Source organism: Castor canadensis, chromosome 7 (assembly GCF_047511655.1).
Source record: "Castor canadensis chromosome 7, mCasCan1.hap1v2, whole genome shotgun sequence".
NCBI classification, from domain to species: domain Eukaryota; kingdom Metazoa; phylum Chordata; class Mammalia; order Rodentia; family Castoridae; genus Castor; species Castor canadensis.
In genome coordinates this window covers 29,506,338-29,518,651 of record NC_133392.1, presented here as the reverse complement: position 1 = coordinate 29,518,651, position 12,314 = coordinate 29,506,338, and the positions used below count along the sequence as shown (strand labels likewise).

Here is a 12,314-nt window from a genome sequence, read left to right as displayed (position 1 = left end):
AGGAAAATGCTTAAATAGCACAAGGTTTATGGTATTACAGCATCAACAGATAAATTAAACAAGATTTCTAACTGGCTATTCATACATTTAAAGCAAATAAGATACTTACCAAACAATTCAATGTAAACTTCTTGAAGTGTGTGGGCACTGCAAAACTGGTTCAACTCATGGTGAATTTTATTGAAGATTAAGGTCTTATCATAATCTGCAGTGTAGTTCCTCACAATATCAAACACTGAAGGAAAGGTATAACCCATGTTTGTTTCACCCAACAATGACCCAGGTATCTTCACATTCAGTCAGGATAAAAGAGTAATATATTATTCAGGAGGTAACATGTCAACAAAATAGAACAGAAAACACAACTCACAAACCTTGAAGCATTCCTTGGGCTCAAATTTCCAAATTTTCTTATATTCATGATACTAATGGGCAGTCCTTAAATTCTATACTAAGGAAAGTGTACACTATTTTGGAGGTAATAAAGAACTGTCAAAAGTAAGGGCATGATACACTCAGCTTTGTACTTTGACACAGTGTGAAGATAAGTTGAGAGGCACAGAAATCAGAGGCAGGGAAAGTAAAAGGCAATTATTGCAAAGCAAAAGTTTAGTCAAGAGGGTCTGCATTAATTGAGGAATAGTGAGAATAAAAGGATGCTACTGCAAAAGATCATTTTTAAAAAGGTAGTTTTTGAAGACTGTAAAAAAAGACACTAGTCTAGAAGGGAAAGGAGGCACTGGACTACACTTTATGTCAGGTAACTTGCATTAGTGCTTAATCCTCATGGAAAAATATGATTTTTTTCATAACAGGACACTAAAAGAGGATTTCAGACACATCCCAAAGAGTAGATACCAGGCTGCCAAAACCCGTGTTCTACCTACTAAAACATGCTGCTTTCTGCATCTGTCTTCAGATCCCAAGATTTGCTCCACTAGCCTTTTCATGTAGGATATTAGAGAGATACAACTGGATTCCAGATCACAGCTGATGGGTAAGGCCACCAACAAATAAATGCTGACTAAATAATTTGGCTTGATTATTTTCCAAATGAATTGGTGATCTAATAGTTTCCCATTTATTTCTGGCAAGAGAACCATCAATCACTTCCCTTTTTCTATTTTCAATTATAATCCATCCCAATTATTTGTTACAAGGAAACATAGAGTCATCCTTTGGTATCTGTAGGGTACTGGTTCTAGGATCTCATGGGGACACCAAAATCCACAAATGCTTAAGTTTCTTATATAAAATGGTGCAGCATTTGCATATGAAACACATACTTCCTTCTGTATATTTTAATCAACTTTAGATGACTTATAATACCTAATACAATGCAAATGTTATATAAAGTTATTATACTATAGAGCTTATGGAATAATGGTCAAAAAAATTCTGTATATATTTAATACAGGTGCAATTTTTTTCCTGAATATTTTTGATCTGAGGTTGGTTGAATCTGTGGATGCACAGCCCATAGGTATGGAGGGCCAACTCACAAACCTTGATGAAAAAAGAGAAGGAACATACTTCATCTCTAAAAAATATAATTAAAATTCACTTGACAGTAATGAATTTGCTGTTCTCTGCTCTGAATTTTTTTCACTATTTGTGTCTGTACCAAATGTGAAATTTAACATGACTTTACATTTCAGTATATCTCTTTTTTGGGGGGGTCTGTGTCACATCTTCTCAAGTAAAACAAAAACTCCTTAAAGGCAAAGGCTATAACTTCACCTTTTAAAATTGTTTATGCCAAACACAGTATCCTCAACATATTAGACATGGCAATTCCATTATCAAGAATAAAGATCAAACAGCACATCTTTCTTTAGAATTTGCAAGTTTTTGAATTGAATATTATTCTGTCTAGCACTGTAGGTTTCCATCTTTTACCAAGAAAATGCTTTCTCCACACTGATGACTTTCAGATTGTTTTGCAAGTTATAATAAATCTCAACTGAAAATACTTCTCTATGGTGACAAGTCTGTCTAACCCTAGGAATTAACCAGTTAACAGAATGTTAGCATACAGAGAAATTCTCCCTCATCCTAACTGGATAAAATTGCTACTTTCCCACTTTAGGAATGATCAATGAGCACCTTCTTCTTAGAAACACTAAGCTCAGAGAAGAGTTAACTCAAAAAGTGGCAAAAGTCAATTCTGCTCAGAACCTGTAACCAATTTCTACCTCCATTCCCTAGAAATGGAAAATATTCCATTGATTATCCTTTATATTGATCAGTCATCAGTGAGACTGCAAAATTTTAAGTGTCTTTCTATTTCTCTCTCAGTTATAAATTACTGACTACAGCTTTCTGTAGTTACAACTATAAAAACAACAGAATACACAAGTAACATACCTGCATAAGGAGCCAATATATTAACCACTTCAATTCGGTCAATATAGATCATGACCCCGCCACTAAAAACAAACAAAATGGAAAAAGTGAGTCACTAAAAGGAATCCAGAAAAGAAAGTTACAGATAGACCTAGGGAGAACTTGATAACCAAATAATTAACTTAAAACATAGAGAACTTAGTTTCCTTTTGAAAGTATCTCTGTCCCTCTACAGATAGCAAAGCTGCCTTTGCAGGCTGCAAGAGTAGTATTTCAGGCCATTTAAAAAGTAGTTTAAGGACACCTTGAACTTCACGTTCTTCTTTGGTACAATTCAATGCAGTGAGTATATGCTAGAAATAACTTGGGCCTTGCTTGCCTTTCTTTCCCTAAACCTCTTTAGGGCAGCAATTCTCAAAGTCAGGTCTTCAGACCAGAAGCATCAGCATCACCCAGGAACTTTGTTAGAAATGCAGATTCTCAGGCCTCACTCCAGACCTACTGAGTCAGAAACTCTAAATTAGATGGCATTTAATATTACAGATGAGAAGAAGGTGGGATGATTTAATTTTAAACTGTATTTTACTGAGCACCTACTCTGGTCCAAGTGCTGGGTTATGTACTTCATGTACACTAATTCTAATCCTTATAATAACTATGCGACATAGGTCTTATTACCTGACTTTAGGGACCTAAGCTTCAGAAATTCATAAAGGCATGGGAAAGAAGGAGGGGGTAATGGGAACTCTGCACTTCTTTCCTGCTCAATTTTGCTACAAGCCTAAAACCATGTTTAAAAAAAAAAAAAGAATATTAAAAAATAGTCATTAAAGCAGAAGTGGTAATGCTGACATACAAAGTTAGGTCTGATGGCTCTAAAAATCCAGTCTTCAGTAACAACCTACTGGCTTCTTAGATAGAAAGCTTCTACTTGAAGACAGGTCTTTGCTCAAATGATGCTCAGACTGAAAATCCCTCTGGGCTGCTGTCATGCCTATTTGAAAGTATCTTAAGTGACCACAGCTTTAGCAACAAAAACTCCATCTGAACTAAAGGGAGGTCGGTCAGCAAGAAGAAAGATTACCTTGTTCCACAAGGCACATTTTTAACTTCATCGGTTTGTAGTGTTGTCTGGGGAGGGAAAAATAGCTCATCAAAACTCAGGACACACATTGTCAAATAACTGCTGGTCCCGGAGGCAAACCTCTGGAGAGCTGCTGAGAGTAAGTACAGGAGAGCTCCATCACAATTTCAGTCCCCAAAGACTAGCTATCAGAGTAGTCATTTCTTTTTACATCCTAGTAGAAATGAAAGACTTGAGATAGAGCACATTTTATAGCTAAGGTTTAAAAAAAATGCATTAGTCAATCTGCTAGTACACAGAAAACTCTACTTATAAAGTACATTATTTGCCTGGAGCTGGCTGGAGATTATAAACTGCATGAACCACATGGCTCACCTACAAGGACACGATGGCTAGGATTTGTATTCTGAACTTTGATTCCGCTGCTAACATTACTGTTTACATTGAAGATAAAAGATAATTACTTTATGCATACAAATATTCTCTAATTCAAAGCTGCCTTTGAACTCAACAGCGGTTAACCTTTCTTCTCTAAAGCTATAGTCAATATTTTAGTTCAGGACCTAGTGATCGCTCACATACTCTGTTCAGTTTCCTTTTTAATATAAGTACCAACACCAATACTGCTTCCTTGTAGTAAACCAACAATCTGCTTCTTAATTGCCTTGCCAATGTCAGACCTTTGTTTAAATCTAGAATGACCTATTATATTTTAAGGCTTCAAGTAGGTCAGCAGTTAATGAATATATTCTAGACACACAAGCACATTGTCAAGCACACAGCAACATGTTATTTTATGAAATGTAAAATGTGAAAGAAAAAGGAAGCATGGTCCCTGTTTCCAAAGAAGTCTCAATCTAGCATAGGAAATAAAATCCTTACCAAGCAATCTATAAATGGGTAAAAAATAATTAAGAGTATAACTTGAACTATAAGGTGTTAAGTTACAGGAAATAAAATAATTGTCTTAAAGCTTTGTGAGGTGAAATAGTTATAAGCAATCTAGAGGGGGAGAAATAAGAACAGATGAGGCAGAAGAACATCCTAAGTTCAATAAATGTCCTATTCAAATAGACAAAGTTGAAGACAAACTGTGTACAACTGTTGAAGAAATTAGTCTGCCTGAAGCAGAAGGCAGAATTCAAATAAGAGGCAAATTCTTAGAAGGAAACATGGTGATAGTATATAGTGGGCCCTTAATGTTGGTTGGGAAGTCTGTCTTCTTTGTGGTTCATCTCACATATAAAATGAACCTTTCAAAAAATGTTGGAGTCAGTAATCCCAGCTACTTGGGAGGCTGAGTCAGGAGGATTGCCAGTTCTAGACTAGCAAAAATACTGTGACCCCATCTCAAAAAAATAAAAACAGATAAAATACGGTTGGGGTATGTAGCTCAGTGGTACAGTGCTTGCCTTGTATGCACAAGGCCCTGCACTGTGCATACTAGAATGTACTGTGCCCTTAGCACTGCAAAAATAGTCTTTCAATTTCTCTCTTCATAGGTGATGTGGTTCTCATTATTCACCTTATCTGGAGTGGGGGCAGGGGGAGAAAGAAAGCAGCAGCAGGGAAGCTAAAGAATTAATTTATTTAGACTAATTTAGTAAAGGTCATGAAAAATTGAAAGCTGTCAATCCTGGAGACATAATAAAGGAAAGATGTGATACTTGGTTGAATATAAAACTCCAAGAGAGAAAAAAAGAAAATATAACTCTTGGGTGGAGAAATTTGGGTAATGGTAAACATTACTGACAATTCTAGGTAAAGGAGAGGGAGTGTATGAAGAGAAGAGTTCAACACATTTTATTTCTTTTGAAACATTAATTCAATTTCCATATTCCACACCAATTTTAAATAAAAAGCATTCTTTTCAAACGTTCAAACTAAGAAGTAGGAAAGAGTACAACACTAAATCTTCAATTTAATATCCTATCTTTATATACTTTTATGCTTTTTTATACATTCAAAAATTATTTTCCAAGTATGACAGAATATATTTTAAATGAGTATGTTTTTTACTTGATATATACTTAAAAGGTTGAAGGATTTCACGTAATTTCTCTAAGTATTGTTTTCTCTTTGTATATCATATAAGGGATTTCACATTCACTTATATTACTTTCAATTGTCAAGTCTGCTAAGTCATTTGTCTAAATACAGCTATGTCTTCTACTATGTTTCTGAAATTCTGAAACATGAATTTATGTCTTATGTTCATAAGAACTCTTTCTTTAAAGGGTTTCACTAATGTAATTCTTTCCTAGAATGTTAGTTTCATACATAAAGAACATTCTTATTTAGTCACACTGACTGTGGGGTTTTTGGGGTTTTTTGGTAGAAGCAAAGTGTACTAGTTTATACTTTTTAATAATTTCATTTGTGTCTCTTAAATATGAGTTTATTACTACATATCTCACACAAGGTATACTTGCTATATATATATATAATTCAACTCCTATCTGTTTAATGCTACTGTATGATATCATTTATGTATTTCTGCATCAGCATTACTTAACACACTATGATTCAAGAAGGTAGAAACAGCTGGGCACGGTGGTACAAACCTGTAATCCCAACTGCTTGGGAGGTAAAGAAGAGGATCACAGTTTGAAGCCCAGGCAAAAGTTAGCAAGATCCTATCATAAATAAGCCAGACCATTCAAAGTAGCTCATGCCTGTAATCACAGCTACTCTGGAAGTGGAGACCAGGAAGACTATGGTTCAGATCAGCACGGGCATGGAGGCTTAAGTAGAAGGATCAAAGTCCAGGCCATCTCAGGCAAAAAACTAGAGATGCTATCTGAAAAATAACTAAAGCAAAAAAGTCTGGGGATATAGTAAAGCAAAGTTCAAACTCCAGTAACACACACACACACACACACAGAGAAATCAAAAACCACACACACACACACACACACACACACACACACACACACACACACAGAGAGAGAGAGAGAGAAATCAAAAACCAAAAACCAAACCAACCAACCAACAAAAAAAAAACAAACCCAAAGGTGGCACATGCCTGTGATCCCAGCTAAGGTAAGAGGATCAAAGTTTGAGGCCAGCCCAGACAAAGTCACTGTAAGACTCTATCTGAAAAAAAACAAACTAAAGCAGGGTGCAGTAGCTCACACCGATAATCTTAGCTACTCTAGAGGAACAGCTTGGGAAGATTGTGGTTCTATGCAAACCTGGGCAAAAAGTTCACAAGATCCCTTATCAACAAATAAAAAGCTAGGCATGTCATTGTGTAGCTGTCATCCCAACTACATGGGAAGTATAAATAGGAGGACCACGGACAAAGCCTTTCGGGGCATAAATGCAAGACCCTATGTAAAAATAACCGAAACAAAAAAACCAAAAAGGTCTGGGGGCATGGTTCAGGTGGTACAGGGCTGGCCTATCAAGTGCAAGGCCCTGAATTCATAAAAAAACAAAAATAAAAACAAAAAAAAAAAACCCTGCAAAATGACTGGGGGGGAGGGTATGACTCAAGCAGTAGAGTGCTCGGCTACCAAGAACCAGAATTCAATCACTAGCTAAAACAAAACAAAACAAAAAGGCAAAAACAGATTTACCTGACTTTGAACAAAATCTAAAAAACGCCCTTCAGCAATGCCACTGCTAACTGTATTACTGGTGAGATCATATAATTAAAATTACTTCTTTCACAGAGGAATGACTGAAGTCTGTGATTAAGTGATTTCACCAAAGACTAAACCAATTGGTAGCAGAGCCAAGTCACCCTGTTCATTATACCACATTGTTTCCTGAGAAATCAGGTCAATTTAACTTCTACCATAAGTAAAAAGATTAGAACTATAAATGTTGCACCTCCTGCCTTCAAGAAGCTGAAGAGATTTTCTGGAAAGAAAACAACACAGAGAAACTTATGAAACAATATAAGACAACATTATTAAAGGAAATTATGACCAGGGGCCAAAATTTTTAACACAGACTTTAATTTTAACACAGACTTTTAAGAACTATCAATCAGAGAAGGAAACTGGGATAAGCCTAAAAAGGCTGGCAACATGTAAACAGCACAGAAGGAATGGAAGGAGAGATAGTGAGAAGAGGTGACAGCATTAACCAAGGCAAGAATGAATAAACATGGAAAACAATATGGCAATATATGACTACTGGAAGAACACCATGTTTCACTTCAGTAGATACAATTCTTTCTTAAGTCATTTAAAAGTAGACTGGAAGAAAACTTGAGTGATTTAGTTATGCATAATTAAGCTTTTAGAATTAAAATAACAGATTAAGTAACATCAAATATTCCTGAAAAATTAGCAGATGGCAAACTTTTGAATATAAAAATCTTTTGATCACACTGAGTTTGCAAAAGTAATTAAAGCCTAATTCTATTTTGCCATCTTGTTATATCAAAGGATATTTATTGTCTCCCATGGCCAAGACATTCTTTTCAATAACCAGACAATTATTTCAAATATTCTGGGATACTATCAAAAGATCACATTCAATAAGATTCCACACAAAATTGTTCTTAAAGCACAGGCATAAAATGTGAGACAGAAAAGCTGTGTATAAAAAATCAGATCTTCCATGTTAACAGTAGTCCAAGATCCTACCTCTATGGAAACCAAACACTGTTCTAATTCAAGTAATCACTGGTTTGTATTGCTAGTTGTGTTCCTAATTCTTGTTTTTATTTTGACAGAAGAAACCAGAAAACTTGCTTATATCATTATACAGATGGTAGAAGTAAGTCTTTCCAAGCTGACTACCTTTAATTCACTTCAACAGAGCAAAGAGGTTTGAAACCATAACTTGTACAACTGTTCTCCGAATTTTAACTATTGCATTTAAGTAAATACTAACAATTGCTTAAGCAATAAAGGAATCTATCTCCACCCATAAATGTGGTAACTCTTGTCACACCTGTCTATCTGGAATTCCTAAGTATCACTCACCTGCACAGATCTGAAGGTAGTAATGAAAGGCAACATGATATGATAGCCTGGTCCACTGGGGCTAGTTAGTAAGGCTCCTCCCCTGTAAAAAGATATTTCAATTTGACAAAAATATAAAGAAATTCTCTTTCCAAATCTGAAATGCTATAATAAACATTTACTTTACTTATGCTACTAACTTATTAAAGTCTCACTAATAGTAGTTACTAAGGACAAACAACTGCTGCTTAAAATAAAATACCTACCACACCTAAAAAGGTGAAAGCATCAAATTGAACTGCCATTACAACTCTCTTTTCACGAGCTCCACCAACTCTACCTCTGGGTCTCCAGTGCTGCTCTCAGGTTCAAAGAATTCTCTCTGGTCTTTGCCAGATATTGGAATTTTTTTTTTAATGGGAAAAAAAAAAAGGAACCTAAGGAAAAACCATAAAAAGGACCAGATTTCCTAAAGAGCATCTATGATGGCAAGCTAAAAGCACCTTACAGTTGTATGGACGTATGGACTGTAAATGAGTTATACATCTTTTCAGTCTCAGAGTGCCTTCTTTCGTCCGTTCTGAGGAATCTGAGCCTGGGCACAACAAGAACTCAACACTAAAAAGTGCCCAGTACCTGGAGGGGCTCCGCCAAAGCCGATCTCGCCCCTGCCTTCCCCAGGACTGGAACAAGAATCACTTCCAAGCCAGGACTAGGGATCCGGGGGCAGCGGATGGAACTTCCCAGACTCCACTCTGACGCCCGTGACCTTTCTGTCCACTCTACAACCTGGACTGGCTGCACATGACGCTCACCTGTAGTACACAGCCAGGTGTCCTTCCTCGATCTTGTGGATGGAGGCATAGAGGAGAACCACCACTAACCCCACCACTGCGGCCACCAGAACTCGGGCTTGAGTCATATTCATCCTTGTTCCTCCTAGGTGAGGGAGGAGAGGACCCTCAGTCCCGCGAGGGGCACACCCGTCCCCTCTAATTTCCACTGTCCCACCCGAGGCCTGGCACCCTCTCGCAGGCTGAGCAAGTCCTGGATCCCTTTTCCTTCACCGTCTCTCCTCGCCCGGGCCGGCTGTATTCGTCTACCCCTCCGCCCAGGCGGCCCGCCGCTGCGCGGTGAGCGTCGTGACACCCCCAGTTCTAACGGCTGCTCCCCCGGCGGAAAGCACTAACTGGGGAGGAGCCCACCTTCAGGCACCGGAGGGAGAACGACCCCCTCCGTTGCGCCTCACCGGTCAGTGACGCATCGCCCCCGCCCGCACGTGCAGCCGCCTCCCCGGCGGCGCCAACCACCGGCCCCGCCCACTCGCCCAGCACTGCGCTTGCGCAGGGACGCACAGCGACGCAACGCCCCGCCCGCCCTCAAGACTCGCGAGACCGGGAGCGGGAAGGGTCAAAATTCTCCCAGCTGCTTGTCCGCCTAATGTTCTGCAAAAGCAGTTAGCTTTTTCTTCGTGCGCACCTAAACAGCACCAAAAGAGGGGAACAGTTAGTTGAGAAGCAGGGGAAAGGAGAGGGCCGCTTAGATAGGGGACTGGTTAGTTTGTTCTTGTGCAGAGAACCCACTCCCTCACTCTCAGTGTGGTAGTTGTTCCTTTTATTTGTCCTTTTGTGGTTTATACCGAGCTCTATGTTGTGGCAAGCATTTATGTACTTCAGGCACACAGATCTTTCACTTGAGAAGCAACCAATATTGCGAGGAAAGTGCTGTGGAAGTTCAGAAGGGGAAGCTATTCGATCTGAGGGCACCATTCACTCAAATTGTGGTTTCTGTTCAGGCCGGGATGCTGATCCAAGAGGGCTTTATGAAACTATCCAGAATGGACTAAGCATGTAGAATGCGGCTGGGGGTGACCTTCAAGGAGACCAAAAGGAACACGAAGCACTTGCGATTCCTTGAAGCCTGTGTGATGGAAAGGAATGGTAGAGTAGGCTAAACCAGATTTAGAGTCTGGAATGCATTTTGCTGATAGAAAATAGGATGGCTACAAGACAGAAGACTTTTTTTTTCAGTACGTATTTTACTGTTGTTTTACATTTTTACTCTATATACATATATTGCCAAAAATAAAAAAAGGAAAAGGAAAAGGTCGCTGGTGGAGTGAAAAGGATGAATACAAGGGAAATAAGGACAAGTTGGGCAGAAATGATGTAAGTTTTGAAAGGATAGTAATGGTGGGGTGTCACACTGGATAAGGTTGGCTAAGTTTGGAAGGTTCTCTTAATCTCTTAGGCAGGGAAATATGGGAAAGCAGTGGTTTAACAGTGACTATTCTAAGAGTGGAGGCAGATTATAGGCTGAGAAGCCAAGTAATTAGGAAACTGCAGACCCAAGGTTATAGTGGTACTAGCAGTGGAAAAAAGTAATAGAATCAATTCAGGTTTTCATTAAAGCAAGTTTTACCGGACCAGTCTGGTCATTCTCTTTCAATAAATGCACTTATCTGTATCATTCGATTTTCTTTTTTTTAACCTAGGGATTTCTGGAACTCTGTCTATTCCAGATAAATGATATTTACAGAACTTAGCTATTTAAATTTCCAAAAAAGAGCCAGTTGTGGTGGATACCTATAATCCCAGTATAAGAGACTCAGGCAGAAGAATCATGGAAAAAAAAAGGGGTTGGGGGGGACAAAAAGAATAAAAAATAACTTGTTCCAGGCTCTATGTTTTTTAGATGACTTTCTTAGTTTGTCATAATATTGCCTCGTTTAGAGAATGAAACATATACAGTTTACAACTTTAATTCAACTCTGAAAAGTTGTTACTGAACAAAAAATTAGAGTGGGCCACTTATGTATCAGAGGCAAATTTGGGGTAGTCTTATTATAGTAGTCTGTTGTGATCCGTATCACTTGTCCAGATTGTTGCCTTGACATTACTCCAGCCACACACCATCAAAATGCTCCTCATCATGTAGCAAATCTTTTACCAATTACTACTATGATATTTAGAAAATGCATGATCACTGAAAAACTAAAAAATAATTACAATGCTTGGATGGCCCGCAATGTTCAGACTCCCAGATAAGCATTTTTCTTTTCTTTTTTTTAAGACAGATAGCACAGGCTGACCTAGAACTTGCTATGTAGCCCTGGCTGGCCTGGAACTGGAGCTCCTCCTGCCTCCACCTCCCAATTTGCTGGGATTACAAGTATGTCCCACTATTCCAGGCCCCCAGGTAAGCACTTTTATTGTACTGCCTATGTTAACTTTCTGATCTTCCCATCTACCTTATTATCTTCTGAGCAACAAATATCCAATAAATGTTTATTATTAAAGCCTTCTAGAACTCGGGAAGCAAGACTGCCTACTTTAAACAGCTGGGGGATGGCATTACCATCTTAGAGAGACATTGATACTTGGTGATTATGAAAGAGAGGACAACTCCAAGGTTTCGAACATGGGTGACTGGAAAAATGACACCATCAGCAAAACTGGGGATAGCAGGACTATGTCAACAGTTTAGAGAGCAAGATGTAGCCTTTTATTTTAAAACAGTACTGGAGTTTGAACTCAGGGCCTCACGCTTGCTAGGCAGGTACTCTATCACTTGAGCCACTCAGCCAGTCCTTTTTTATGCTGGGTATATTTGAAATAGGGTCTTGTGAACTAGGTGCCCAGGCTGTCCTCAAACTATGATCCTCCTGATCGCTGCCTCCCAAGTAGCTAGGATTAGAGGCGTGAGCCACCAGTTCCTGGCTCTAACATGGTCTAAAGGCAACGACAGTGGTGATAGTACATCTCAGAGAAAAACACTACAGTAAAGAAGCTGCCCAATACCTACTGTTGCAGAGGTCCTGTTTAGCTGCTAAATAAAGTACAAGGAGAGCCTAGTGTGTTACTCTGTGCTTCAATACCACTGCATGGCCCTTCACATTTTCCTAAGCCACATTAAACTATTGTGTTAAAATCTGGGTTTTATAATGAACAGAGATACAAAAG

At 38.6% G+C, this 12,314-nt stretch overlaps 1 protein-coding gene across 5 annotated transcripts in view; it reads right to left on the bottom strand.

The window, feature by feature from the left end:
- The window catches only part of Erlin1 (ER lipid raft associated 1), a 31,183-nt gene extending 21,524 nt beyond the window's left edge, over positions 1-9,659 (bottom strand). Inside the window, exons 1-6 of one of the 5 annotated variants that reach the window (XM_074078535.1) lie at positions 9,602-9,631; positions 9,168-9,291; positions 8,374-8,455; positions 3,431-3,477; positions 2,368-2,429; positions 110-235 (exon numbers count right to left, since the gene is read on the bottom strand). In XM_074078535.1, the coding sequence (XP_073934636.1) occupies positions 110-235; positions 2,368-2,429; positions 3,431-3,477; positions 8,374-8,455; positions 9,168-9,280 (430 nt within the window). In that variant the 5' untranslated portion in view covers positions 9,281-9,291; positions 9,602-9,631. Of the gene's footprint in view, positions 1-109; positions 288-2,367; positions 2,430-3,430; positions 3,564-8,373; positions 8,456-9,167; positions 9,292-9,557 lie in introns of those variants that run through there. The other 4 variants (XM_074078538.1, XM_074078536.1, XM_074078537.1 and 1 more) reach the window with 4 other exon arrangements.
- Positions 9,660-12,314: the final 2,655 nt, after the last annotated feature.